General features: G+C 47.7%; 1 protein-coding gene across 1 annotated transcript in view; it reads left to right on the top strand.

Moving 5' to 3' along the window:
• The window catches only part of LOC119435947 (fatty acid CoA ligase Acsl3), a 102,653-nt gene that overhangs the window by 65,632 nt on the left and 23,437 nt on the right, over nt 1–13,584 (top strand). Inside the window, exons 13-14 of the mRNA XM_037702655.2 lie at nt 1,757–1,831; nt 13,166–13,354. Coding sequence (XP_037558583.1) covers nt 1,757–1,831; nt 13,166–13,354 — 264 coding nt within the window. The remainder of the gene's footprint in view (nt 1–1,756; nt 1,832–13,165; nt 13,355–13,584) is intronic.

Raw genomic sequence — 13,584 nt, forward strand, 5'->3', positions numbered from 1 at the left:
AAGCGCTGTGCGCAGCCAGAACAAAACTATCGCAACAGAGCACACCCGCGAGCGATTAGGCTGAAAATAAACAGTCAGATAGTGACCCTACCGAGCAACTTTACTGACTCAAAAACATGAGAAGCCGCTGCTTAAAAATATTTGCCAAATAAAGAACGAAGAGCAAAACACACTAATCCTGATTCAATTCATGAGCGGAAAGTTTGGACAGCTTGGAATACATTTCAAAGCCTCGCATTTAGTACAAGCACCATATACGCTTCTCGCGCCGTTTGTACAAGGCGTAATGCCCTCTGAAAGCACTTACATGTTCTCTAAAGCTGTGGACAAAGCTTCGTGTCATCCACACAATCACCGTCTTTGATATCCGTCGAAACGGAGGTCTGCTGCGCCGCACCGGCGTCATGCGCTTGCATTGTAAACAAGGAGGCAACGGAGGCAGCTGAGGCAAGCAATGGACGCGTCTACACGTGATCAAACATGGCAGCGCCCACGGAATCGCCGGGAAAAGGGTCAATAGCTCAGCGGGTTGACAGGCCAGCCGGCCCAGCGGATGAGCGGAGACACCACTGCGCATGTGCGGTACGCTGGGGCGGCCAGCGTGTTTACGGAGCGGACCGCTCGCTCCTGGTATCCTCTCCCAAGCGGAGCGCGCGCAGCGGACCAGCTTGTTTACGAAACAAACGTGGCGACCACCCACACGAACAGCGGCAAGTCGTCGGCGTCGTATTCAAACGCGGCGCTGGCTCGCCTGCAGGCAAAAAAGCCTCAGAGGTGTTTCACCACTGAAGAGGACCTCTGTATGCTGTGAGAGGTTTCAGCAACGACGCCGTTTGGCGAAAATTTGAAGTGGATGACCGCGATCTAGAACCTGAAGCGGGCGTACTGATCTTTTCACAGTAACTCCAACCTCATTCGATAGGCGGCGCCGCAAAGCACTCCGATCGACCGAGCGAGGTATCGCTGAGCTAAAACTCTTCCTTTTGTGCGGCGCTCCGCTGCCGTCTCCGCTCGCCCGCTCGTACCGCTGGCCCGTAAACCCGTTCAGCTATAATTCTCTAATTCTGGACACCGTCTAGTTCCACCATTTTGTCAAATTACCCATCTTGTTGATTCTCATTGGCTTACAGGGTTGCTACGGCCTTTGTATTTAGCTTAAAATACCACAATTATAGAATTTGACAATATGGTGGAATTCGACAATGCCCAGAATAGTACCCCGGAACGTGACGATGCGCCCATTTGGCTTCTTCGTCGTTTTGCAGTCGAATTGACCGCTGGTCGCTTGTGGCTCCGGGAGGGGCACTTCTTCAAAATGTGTAATCAGTGCAGGGACGGAATAATGAAACGAATTTGATGCTGTTCCTTTTCGTGCTTCGACATAGGTCCGCCTACGTTATCACTGCCATTGGCTGGTCGTGAACGGTGCATAAGAAAAAGAATCATGCGAAAAGAATCTTTATATTATAGCAGCTCTGCTCCATGTAGTGCCTGAGCCATCTGAGCGCGTTAAAGTTGAGACCAGCGGAGTGTAAGCAACACTGAGCTAATGCAGCCTATTGTATCTTCGCCATCAAAATACAACACATGCAAATCAGTAGATTACCGAATACCGTATGGCCTGGTGTATTTTCGTGTGGTAGTTCGCGATGGCTAAATCTTCGAATAACAAGATCATCGAGGCACTGATAAAACAATGTTGGTCGGTAATTTGATTTCGTATACTGGTATAAGAATCACACGTTTTGCTTTCCAGAATGGGACCTCGCTGTTGGCGTGGCTGGCCCTCCATTGAACGGGATACAAATAAAATTGGTTGACTGGGATGAAGGTAAGCACAATGGTGATGGAAAGAAAGATGTTTACTTTAACATGTGGTGTTCAATTGCAGAGGGTGACGATAGCACGAATTTAATATGACTGCATTCAAAACCACCATACTTCAAGAGCCGACCCTGTCATGCTAAGAGTATCATCCATACAATCACCATTCGCGTGACGAATGGAACCACAATGCTATCTGCATGCATTACGAAACAAGTACCTCTGATTATGTAATATTCCCTCTGCGACGCAATTTAAAGGTAACTGAGAGAGTGGTTGCAACCTAAAAAAAAAAGAAGAAAAGCTATATAGGTGGGTTTTGTGGCACTAATGCCGGCTCCAAAAGTAAAAAAAAAAATTAAAATAAATAGAGCTATGTCCCTTTGCTCCCATAGCGCCAACAACCGCACAAAGGACAAATGACCGTATTCCGTGGCTGAATGGTTAGAGCATCGTGCTGTTTTGCTGAAGGACCAGGGTTCGAAACCAACCGTGGACCAACTTGAGTCACTCTGTATGTGGCAATGTGTACATATGTGTCTCTCTTCGACGAACCACTTTCCCACTGACATGGGTCACTGTAGATGCGGGATTGTGCATGTACCACTCTTCAATGAACCTCTTTGACGCCGACTTGGAGCTCTGAGGTGCGTGTCAATCGGTCTGTGCTGTTCTTCAATGAACCTCTCTGATGCACTGTGTATGTGCGAGTAGGTGTGCGCCGCTCTACAGTGACAAAAATATCCTTTAAATTTCTCCTATGCCGCACGGAATCAAACCCACGTTACACGGTTTCCTCAAAGACAGCAACTCGACATTTTAGCAGGCTGCGCCACAAATTCACTGGGTATATGCCGCTCTTCAATGAACCTCTCGCCAACGTTGGTCACTGTATATCAGTATATTTGCCACTGGGTGCGCGGCAAGCGAGGTAACGATTCTCTGTGTTCGCGCCCACCGACGCGCCACGCTTCTCGTCTCAGAGGCCGCGAGCGGACATCTCGGCAGCGCCTCTAGATGACGCAGCGTGTTCAAAAAGACGCGCGAGAGACAAGCCAGGCTGCCGCATGGTGCGTTTCTCAGCGTTCGCACGCACCGGCGCTATGCATGCAGGCTTCGCGGCAACGCTGCTAGCTGGTGTCGAGTGTTGTTCAGAAAGCGCGACAGCGGGGTCCCGCTGCACTATACGCCTCGTACATAACTCGTTTTGACGGTGGCAATACATTGTGTCGCTGTATTGATTCAATTCTAAACGCATTACCGTCGACAGTCATCGTGACATGGGTTCTGCCTAATTTCCTTAGTAAAAATTATACGCATAGGTTCTCGCGAAAGGTTTTCGTTTATTATTCCTGTTAAAAATCACCACTATTCATCTTGTTGTCGCGCATAAGTAACTCGGTACTATCGCTAAGGTTACAATTGACCCTGAAGGGTAGTGTGTAAGCACTGTTGCGCCTCGGGGTTGAGTTAGTCAGGAATCCGCCAGGCATGGGGATGAGTCCCTCCGGGAGTAGGAGCGAAAGAGAAACGTTTATTTGCATATTGAAACAAGTAGTCAGATTCTAGTCAGAGCTCTCTCAGTCACACTGGAGAGGCCTCTTTTAAGCAGTTCGTCTTCCCTAGTTCCCTACACCAAGGAATTAGATGACCTTGGTGCGGCCAATCACAGGAGTCGTATTGTTCACCGAACTCCGCCTCTGATGTCAACCCTCGAAGCAAGGACGAAGCAATCTAGAAACAGGGGGTTCACACTCCTTCCACGAAAGTCGGTTACTTGGTTTCTTGCTCTCCGACGGTCATCTTGCCAGGGTCGGGAGAATGGCCTTCGCGCTAATCCCCGCTTCTAACGAAGGGTGGTGGTTGTGGTCGGTCGCTTCTAAGTGAGCTTCTTTGTCATCGCGTCACTGCCGGTGTCGGGCCGCGTCGCCAGGTAGGCGGCCACTGATGAAGGGGGTGGCATCGGGGGAAGCACCCGAAGGATGCGCACTGCCTGAGTTTGGGCGCTTGTTTGCCCGTCTCGTTCGGTGTCGGGCACTGTCGTCGTCTGGGCGGCGCTGATGAAAGCGGCTGCCTCGATGGAAACAACGAAAGAAGGCGCCCTGCCGATTTGAAAGGCAACAGCACACATCATTATGTAGTTTTCATGGCTGTTTTTATTTTCTTTAACTAACCGAGGCCACTTAAATTGCTGCTCATATACGCTTCAGTCGTACAATCTCAAAAAGCTTTATATTACATAACTTGTAGCTTATTCCTTTTTGTTACTGAATGTACAGTCCTCAGCGATTGAAACGCGAAATTCGGACCTCATGGCGGCCTGCGCTTTTTGCGCCACCAGTGAGCGATGAGTGGCCGAATGCAGTCACAATGCATCACAAAGGCTCTCGCCTTCATGTGATGCAAAAATTCCTCAGTTCGGTGTCCCCAGCGCCAACCGGGGCCAAAACTGCCGGCAGCCACGCGCTTCGAGCATTCATTTCAATCGCTGAGCACTACGCAACATGTACAACAATGTCATTATGGCCGCTTGTCAAGTACTTAGGATTTTTTGGTCGAGGAGAATAAATGAAAGTGAGTCGCTCAATTTTTCATTTATTTCAACCACTTGTAGCGAGGGAAAGCTTAAGCCCCAACCACAGGCACGCTTCGCCACGCGCCGGCACGCGCCAATGCGTCAAATGCGTCAAAAGCGTCAGGTCGCGAACGGGGTGACGCGTGCCGGCGCGCGGAGATTTTGCCAGCTGCCGATGCTAGAAAACCAGCGGCGCGAGCCGACGCGACGCCGGCGTCCACTAATGCAGAGGCTGCAAACCGTCGCCGGCGTCCACCAATCAGAGTCCGCGAAGCCTCTGGCTGCTACACCTGATGATGGCCGCCGATGCGAAGGCAGCCGACACCAACGATCGTCCGAGTGCTTCGGACGCACGACGCGCGCGACAGTGTTTCTTAAAGACAGTGTTGTGATACTAGGCCGACACGACTCACGACCGTGGGTGGTGGAAGTGCGACGAGAATTCGTGCCGCTTTCGAACGACGCCGCCGAACCCAACCTGCCGGCCCGCTGGATTCCGCCGATCTCAGTGCGATCGTCTGCTAAAACATCCAACCGAATCACGATTGCAGACGATTGCGGCAACGCCTGTGCTTGTTGTATGTATATTTTCTTATGCTCGAAATGAATGGAAACTTGCTTTCGAAGTGCGAAGTCTGGATAATCAGGGCCGGCATTTTGTAGCGATGCCTTATGACTTAATTTAGAATAGTCTTATCATCCACCGCTCACGGCCGGCTGATCCCGTTGATAACGCGAGCGGACCATCGCTCTGACCACTGACAAAGCGAGATAAGGGCGAAAAGGCATTATTACTTTAAAGTCATCGCTACAAAATACCGGCCCTGCACTCGTTGTCACGGATTTCGGTGGACTAAAGACAGACAGGGACAAGTCGTACGTTTAGGACAAACATTTATAATTGAAAAAAACTAACGACAAAGAAAACAGCACGAAACAAACAATATACAGCACTAGTAAATTCTAGAAATTCCCCAGAGTCCTCAGATATCAAAATTCATAAGTCCAAAGTATTTACATTAAGTCCCTCGACGTGGCCACGTCACCTCGTCGTCGCGGCTTCCGGCGACACGTCGTTGGGCCCGCCGATGCGTCGTAGACTCGAAGTCGCTGTGTCCGACGTTCGGTCCACGGTTGGCCTGGTTCGGGGGTCAAGACGGTGGGGTGACCGAGGCGCCTGGATCGCCCGATCAACTCCGCTAGCCTGCGGATCGTAGCCGCAGGGAATCCGGGAAACGGTGCCGTCAGCCTGTAGCTGCGGCTTCCGGTGGAACGTCCACTCAGCTCGCGGGTCGTGGCCGCGGCAGCCGAAGAACAGCTTCCACTGGGTTGCCGCTGTCTCCGCGATCCACCCGTCCTTTCCGGCCTCCAGCTCCTTCTGCCCCTCGTCGTCCCAGAGCGTAGCTGGGCTGTTCTCTTCGGCTACGTGTCTCTTCTCCCGTTGGCCACGTAGCTGCACGTGCACTTTTGCGCTTCTTCTACTTTCATATTGCATTCCTTTTATTCAGCCGCTCTTATTTTCTAACTTATTTTTCTTTATTTCTGCCACCAACTCCTCGTGTCTTCTTGTTCTCTTTTTATCTTCTGCTTTTTCTTCTTTTTTCTTTCTTCATTTTGTGGCTCATGACATATGCCCACCTTCAAGAGTTTTTCCATTTGAAAAACTGCTTCTTCCTCCTTGTATCGTCGCCTTCATACGTTGTTCCAGCACTAACGCTTGATGGCTTTCACCATTTCCGTCATTTGCACCAATCTGTACACTCACCCCACCTCACTTCACACGTTCACTTCACTGCACACACCAGAGCTCACGATTTGACACCAAAAAGTCATTGTCGCGCACTACTTTATCACAGCACTACTATACCACATGTTTCTGTAGCACTCAGTGGTCCAGTGCTTCACAGCAACACTTACACCACTTATACAACATTACTAAATCTACTACGTCCCTAAACACCGCTCCTATAACACTGCTCACAGTTACTAATGAGCCTTCACACGCCTATACTCAACCACTCCGCCACTTCACAATCTGCGCTACCAAACTCTACAAATGGCAAAATACTATCAGTGGTTTTCGTCCTACAAATACTTTACAACAAGAAGTGCGTTTACACGCAACATTACCTTAAATATATTCTTAGGATATTACCTACCACAATGATGGCAACATATGAGCACATTTAGGAACACTGTTCTATTACTGATATTTATACAACAATTTTCATAACTTTTGTGGAACCATTTCTTAAATTCTTCTGAACAAATATCCTGCTAACAAACATCCGCCCTTAAATGCAAGGTACACTCTGACTCTTTCCGCATAAACTATTTTACGTCTTAAACAGCAGTGGTATTCCCAATCACCTTAACTATCAATCCGAACCGCATAAGAATCCGTGTCCTCTCCCTATTGGAATTCTGTTTGATACCCTCAATGTTGTCGAAGTGACTTTCTCTTGCGTCGCTGTCGAGACTTCCTAAGGTGCCTACTTCCCTTCTTAATTCTTCTCTTTCCTGCGCCTGCACGGTTCCTGCCTGGCTTTGAAATTCTCTTGTGGAGTTCAAGCTTTGCCTCCTTTTTATTTGATGGACAAAGCTTCCTGAACGCATGCTTGTTGGCGCGCCATCTCGCTCTCAGCAATCTCTTCATCTTCCGTTTGTACTTTCGGGATGTCTGCCTTCTTGAGCGATTAGTGGAGCTGCTGGTTTGGTCCTTGAACTTGAAAAAGTCACTTTTGAAAACCTTTTTCTTCTTTTGGGGGCATGCTTGGTATCTGCAGTTAAATACTCGTCGCTCTTGCTCTGAAACTTTGCGACGTTCTTCGTAGTCATCATCTTCAGATGGTCTGCTACTTCTCACCCCAAATTTAAATCCCCCTCTCATGGTTGCTTTGCAATGAGCAATGCCATGAAGAGTCGCCCATCGGTGCTTTCTTCGTGTCTTCTTCTTGGGTGTTGATTTCGTCTTTTTCTTTTCCTCGAAGCAATTTTTCGATCTGCTCTTTCTCTTGTGCTTCTTTCTTTTCTCTTTCTCTGTTTTCTCTACTAGCTCTATCCCTCTGTCTGCTGTCATCGCTTCCTCAATGCGCCCTTCTTTCTCGCCACTCATAAAACTTGTGCACCTGTGGTCGTCTGGATCAGAAACATCTTCCCTGCTGTCCACCAGCCCGTGCTCACTGAGGTTACTGCAATCGAAAATCACCATCTCTTCAAAAGCCTTGCCGCGGTCAAGCACTCTCCCTTCCTGCGCGACATCCCCAATTGCCCTGGTCTCCATACACACGATGTGCATCGATGCGCTATTCCCTCTCTCGTCAGTGTCCTTTTGTACCGTCGTTTCTGAGGATCGTTCGCCCTCATGAGCACGACCTTCTGGTGCGTATACTGCCCTATCGAAAATACACTCATCATTCGGGTGTTGTACCATTTGCTCTCTAGTACAATGGAATTCAGTGGTATGGTCATTCTCAGCCTTACAGCGGTAGCTATTCTGTAGCAACAGTTCACTTGTGCAAGGCTTCTCTTCAGGCATGATATGACTGCTATGCATTGTTTTGACTACCTCTGGCATCTGAATCTCCCTCTCCTGGAACTGTCCCCTCTTCTCATATGCTTGCCGAAGTGTCTCAAGTTCTAAAGACCGAGCGGCATGGACACGGTTCATTACATCCTCAATTAGTTTAAGGCCCTGCTCCTTGCTGAGCTTCTTCTCGCGAACAGTTGCTAATATGCTGTCCCAATCCATCTCTAGACCACCAAAATATGTGACAGGGCCGGAAATGCTGGAAAATCCTGGCAGGCTCGCCAAATTGTCACGGATTTCGGTGGACTAAAGACAGACAGGGACAAGTCGTACGTTTAGGACAAACATTTATAATTGAAAAAAACTAACGACAAAGAAAACAGCACGAAACAAACAATATACAGCACGAGTAAATTCTAGAAATTCCCCAGAGTCCTCAGATATCAAAATTCATAAGTCCAAAGTATTTACATTAAGTCCCTCGACGTGGCCACGTCACCTCGTCGTCGCGGCTTCCGGCGACACGTCGTTGGGCCCGCCGATGCGTCGTAGACTCGAAGTCGCTGTGTCCGACGTTCGGTCCACGGTTGGCCTGGTTCGGGGGTCAAGACGGTGGGGTGACCGAGGCGCCTGGATCGCCCGATCAACTCCGCTAGCCTGCGGATCGTAGCCGCAGGGAATCCGGGAAACGGTGCCGTCAGCCTGTAGCTGCGGCTTCCGGTGGAACGTCCACTCAGCTCGCGGGTCGTGGCCGCGGCAGCCGAAGAACAGCTTCCACTGGGTTGCCGCTGTCTCCGCGATCCACCCGTCCTTTCCGGCCTCCAGCTCCTTCTGCCCCTCGTCGTCCCAGAGCGTAGCTGGGCTGTTCTCTTCGGCTACGTGTCTCTTCTCCCGTTGGCCACGTAGCTGCACGTGCACTTTTGCGCTTCTTCTACTTTCATATTGCATTCCTTTTATTCAGCCGCTCTTATTTTCTAACTTATTTTTCTTTATTTCTGCCACCAACTCCTCGTGTCTTCTTGTTCTCTTTTTATCTTCTGCTTTTTCTTCTTTTTTCTTTCTTCATTTTGTGGCTCATGACACTCGTCTACCGCCGTTGTTGTTTACATTACGCGTAGGCCTAGCGCATCCGTCGAGTTCGACCGGCGGTGAACGAGCCCAGCTGGGAAACTCTGCCGAAGGAAATGAAATTTCAGTTACGTTTTGCGCTGCTGTGATTTGAAATATGGCTCTCCTGACTTCGTGCTGTGTGTGGTGTGGTGTAAATGAACCGTGTGGAACTTCAGGTGGTGAACTGCGGCGTGTTTCATGTGTGAATTATGTGGTCTCGGGACTCGGGTTTAACGGGCGAGCTCTGCGCTTTTTCCAGCGGCAAAGATAACTTGCAAAAGCGAAAGACACTAGTAGCCGAACAATGGGAAATACGTGTACATCTTCAGCCATGCCATCCGTTTAGTTGAAAGTGCACTTTTCGATTCGGCATGTGAAATTTAGTTCAGTACAAGTTCGCAGTACTCCTTCACTCACTTCTTTCAAGTGCAGGTGTCTTATGGGCTAGTTGGGGATAAATCGCTCGTGCAGCGCTCAAGAACGCCGACACACTGAAGGAAACGTGATACAGCACTGTCATGTTTGAGTCTTTGTGTTCTTGTAGTTGAGCACTTAGAAAAAAAGATATGTTTGCACTATGTGCACCGTGTGCAATGCATAGGGGGACCTGCGTCATGCAAGACTTATGCATGCTGCTGCGTATACCAGGATTGCTTCGATGCCTGCTTGACAAGCAGCACGTACTGAGTCAGTGAAACAGTAATTGGCTTTTGATATTTTTTTTTATGGAAAGAGCAGATGGTGCGAGTGCATGCATTGCAGGGAAGGGGGTAAAGGTGTCATCAGTGCTTTGCGCAGTCGGTATGCTTAAGCTGCCCAAATTTCTTCAGCTAGCACTAAAATGCATCTCGCTGTGATACTATAAACTGTAGTCGGGAAAAATAATAACTCAAAACCAAGTTCCTAATGCATCTTCGCAGAATGTGTTTAATTTACTAGTTAACACTTGCACTGCAACATTATGCCAATACGCAGCGCAGCATATGCGCTTGAAATAAATACATTTTGTAAAGGTGGACGACTGGGCCTACAATAACAAACTTTGTGCTAGCACTGAAATAAGTGCTGCCATGCATATCAGCCACACCACAACCTCTGTGCACCCAACCTACTTCCTCGGTGGCACCCCCATGAAGACCGTTCGGGCCCTTCCCACCCTGGGTGTAATATTCAGCCCTTCTCTCGACTTTTCCGCACAAGTCACTAGGCTCGTCGCATTCTGGGATTTGTGACCTGTCTCTCCCTTCCCTGGGGACCTGAGGTTTTCAGAGCACTCTACACTTCTCTCGTACCACCACAGCTTGAGTACTGCTCATCAGTTTAGTCCCCTTACCAAACTCATCTCGCTTACAAACTCGAGCTTGTTCAGCGCCGGGCAACGCGCACCCTCTACTCCCATCTTTTCGATCGTCGCAAGCTCATCCCAGCCTACAAGGATCACCTCAAAGCCCTTAATGGCGCACCCTGCAGTACGAGTGCAACATTGCAGTTGTCCGTCTATTCTGCAGGGCGCTGTGTGGCTCTCTGGAAACACTTATATTTCTTCTTCTGTCCGTCTGAACAAGCCATCAGGACAGCCTGAGCCCCATCATACCTGTACAGTCCAACGCCGCAACTCCATTCTTATACAGAGCTTTCTCTCCATTAGGACTCCCATTCCTTGCGACCGTAGTGAACCGGCACTGCTGTGCATTACTTCGACAAAACACTAAGCTTCTGTTCACACTATAAATATGCACAACATGCCTTTCACGCTCTTGGAATTGTACGTTGTATATTGCATGATGACCACTCACCTGTTCTGTTTCCTGAAATCGTATGCTGCTGTGTGTCTTCCACTACTAGAGTATGTCTCTGTAGATTGAGGTACAACATGAAAATCCAATTCTGACCTCACTGAATGCATCCAGGATAAATTGATATCTGTCTTCAAGCACCACTTTTGCCATTCTGGCGACCATAGTCCAGCACTCTCAAATGTACCTCAACTCGCACCTCTAGACTCCCTTAAACCTCACCCCTTCGATTAATAAAATTGTTAGTCACTCATCCAAGACTTATTAAATCATGCCTTTTGGTTCCTGTATAAGGTGGTCCATGGCATTATACTTTCCCAAAGCTGCACAATTTTTCGTGCTGCAACAGTATACCAGGTAACATTTCGCATTCTCTCCCTGGCCTTGTTCCAATAAAGACTGTCCTATATATGGCTCGACTCCAAAAAACCTAATAAGAATTGTGCCTGCATTGACATACTTCATAGTTCATTTCCCATGTATTGTATATATGTAGATAATCATGTTGTATGATTAACTGCAGTTTACGCTTCCTTGTTTTCTTTTTCCTTATATGTTTCTCTATCTTGCATTGTTTTGTCTTCCTCATTTGTGTTCTCTGTACATTTTGTCACGCATATTGCTTTTTAAGTGCACCAGTCAGAGGCCCTCTATATGTTTCTGGGCCCTATAATAAACACTTGATTGATTTGTTATTGTTACTGTAATATAAAATTGATCTTTAAATATGTACTAGTATATTAGTTTAGTTCAGTAGCTTTTGTGCAATGTTATTATAGTGTGACAGTTTTTTAAAGCATCCATTAAGTGTAATAAAATGCTGTTTGCTTGATCATATGCATTGTGCCATTAATTTCTTCTGGGGTTTAATAATGGTTGGCTGCCATGTCCAGTGCTGTGCAATAAAATAATATGGCACAGCAATTGTTATATGCCTCACAGAACAAGTTGAATGTCTTTCTCAATCAAAACATCATTGTAGGCTGAAAACAATAAACAAACTGGTATTTCTTTCTGTTTTTTTTTTGTGGCGACTTGAAGTGTATAAATTTTAAAAATAACCTGTTTACATATTTTTTTTCATATTACGCAAATGAGCTGCCCCATACATTTGAATAAGTGCTTCAAGAGTACGAATAAGTACTTCAAGGCCTCCCAATGCGGTGTTGATGCTTCAAAACAACCTAGAAAAATTAAATGTTCCATGGGAAAGATTAGACAGAAACAAGAATCAGGAGACAAGCTACGAAACTGGTAAATTTTGGCTGTTCTAAATGTCTCTTGTGAGCGCCACAAGTGTTTCTATTAATTTTTTGCTGATTTTCTCAGAACGCACTTACGCGTTTCATTCATGCACCAACAAGCATAATTATATTTATAATACAAATTTTTCATTGATACTTTGCGTAGTTCCTACGTAGTTCTTAGGTAATTCTTACATAGTTGGCTGTGCAACAAACTACAAAAAAAAAATGAGATCGTACGAGAGCTATCGATGTAACATGCCATGCTCGTGCAGATGTTTGCAAAGTGATCTTGCAGACGACAACGCGAACGCAATCGGTGATGTCGATAGCTTGTGCAGTTATGTCTCTTCAAGGAAACCGTTGCGGCAGGCGTACATTCATTAATCAAACGTGTTTTTTATATCTAAAATAGCATACAAATCACTAACTTATTGTTTCAAGCTCAGTTTACAGAAGGCCATTTTAGGCCGCACTTGAACGGTTGAAGACAAAATGGTCAAGCAACAGTGCACCGCAGCCGAGGAGCGAGCGCCGGCACGCGTCAGAGCTAGTATCCTGTGGTTGCGTGCCCTTTTCCTCCAGCCGACGCGAAGCGACGCGTTCGCTTGTCGGCGCGCGCTGAAGCGTGCCGACGCATGCCTGTGGTTGGGGCTTAAGGGTAAATTTAGGAAATTTACGCTTCCTATTCATTTAAATGTAGAAAAAAAGAATTCTTCGGCAGATGAATACTAATTCAAGCAACTTATACACCAAAGACAGTGAAATTGTATAAGGCAGTTTTCACATCCTTCGGAAATCATGGGGGTCTGATGAACGACGTAGGCAAACACCGACCACGAGAGATTAGGAAAGTTAACTTTACGGCTCCCACACGGGAGCCTTATTCACAACGAGACAAAAAAAAAGCGATAAAATCGTCGCTGAAGGACGTCGTATAACGTGACCATCTCGCCTAGCGTATACAGGTGGCAAATTACCATCGTTGCTGTTAAGAATGTCCGCCATAATTTGAATCTGAGGCGAATCTAAATAAAGACGCATGGTTCGATTATTTCGCAATCTCACGTTCACCTATCGGACTCAGGCGGCTACCACGTGAGTGACCGGCCGTACCCGCGAGGCGAAGTGGTCATCGGAGGCCCCACTGTGGCGGCCGGCTACTACAAGAGGCCGGAGCTGACTGCGGAAAGCTTCAAGGAGGATGGCCAGCTGCGCTGGTTCTACACCGGTGACATTGGCGAGTTCTTACCGAAAGGCCTGCTTCGGATTATCGGTGCGTGCCTGCGTGCGGGCGAGTTTTGTTTAAAGGGGCCTTGAACCCCGTTTTATCGAAGTGGAGAAACACATTAGGAGTAGAAATAGGCTATTTCAGAAATACTTTGCCGAAAAAAGTACTTCAATGCGTCCAGCAGAAGCGGAGTTATTGGCAATCAAACACGGCCTCCGCTGTGCTCCCCTTCCCTCCTCAATTCCTTGCACTGCGAAGGCTACAGTGGAGTGGGG

Source organism: Dermacentor silvarum, chromosome 1 (assembly GCF_013339745.2).
Source record: "Dermacentor silvarum isolate Dsil-2018 chromosome 1, BIME_Dsil_1.4, whole genome shotgun sequence".
Taxonomy (NCBI): domain Eukaryota; kingdom Metazoa; phylum Arthropoda; class Arachnida; order Ixodida; family Ixodidae; genus Dermacentor; species Dermacentor silvarum.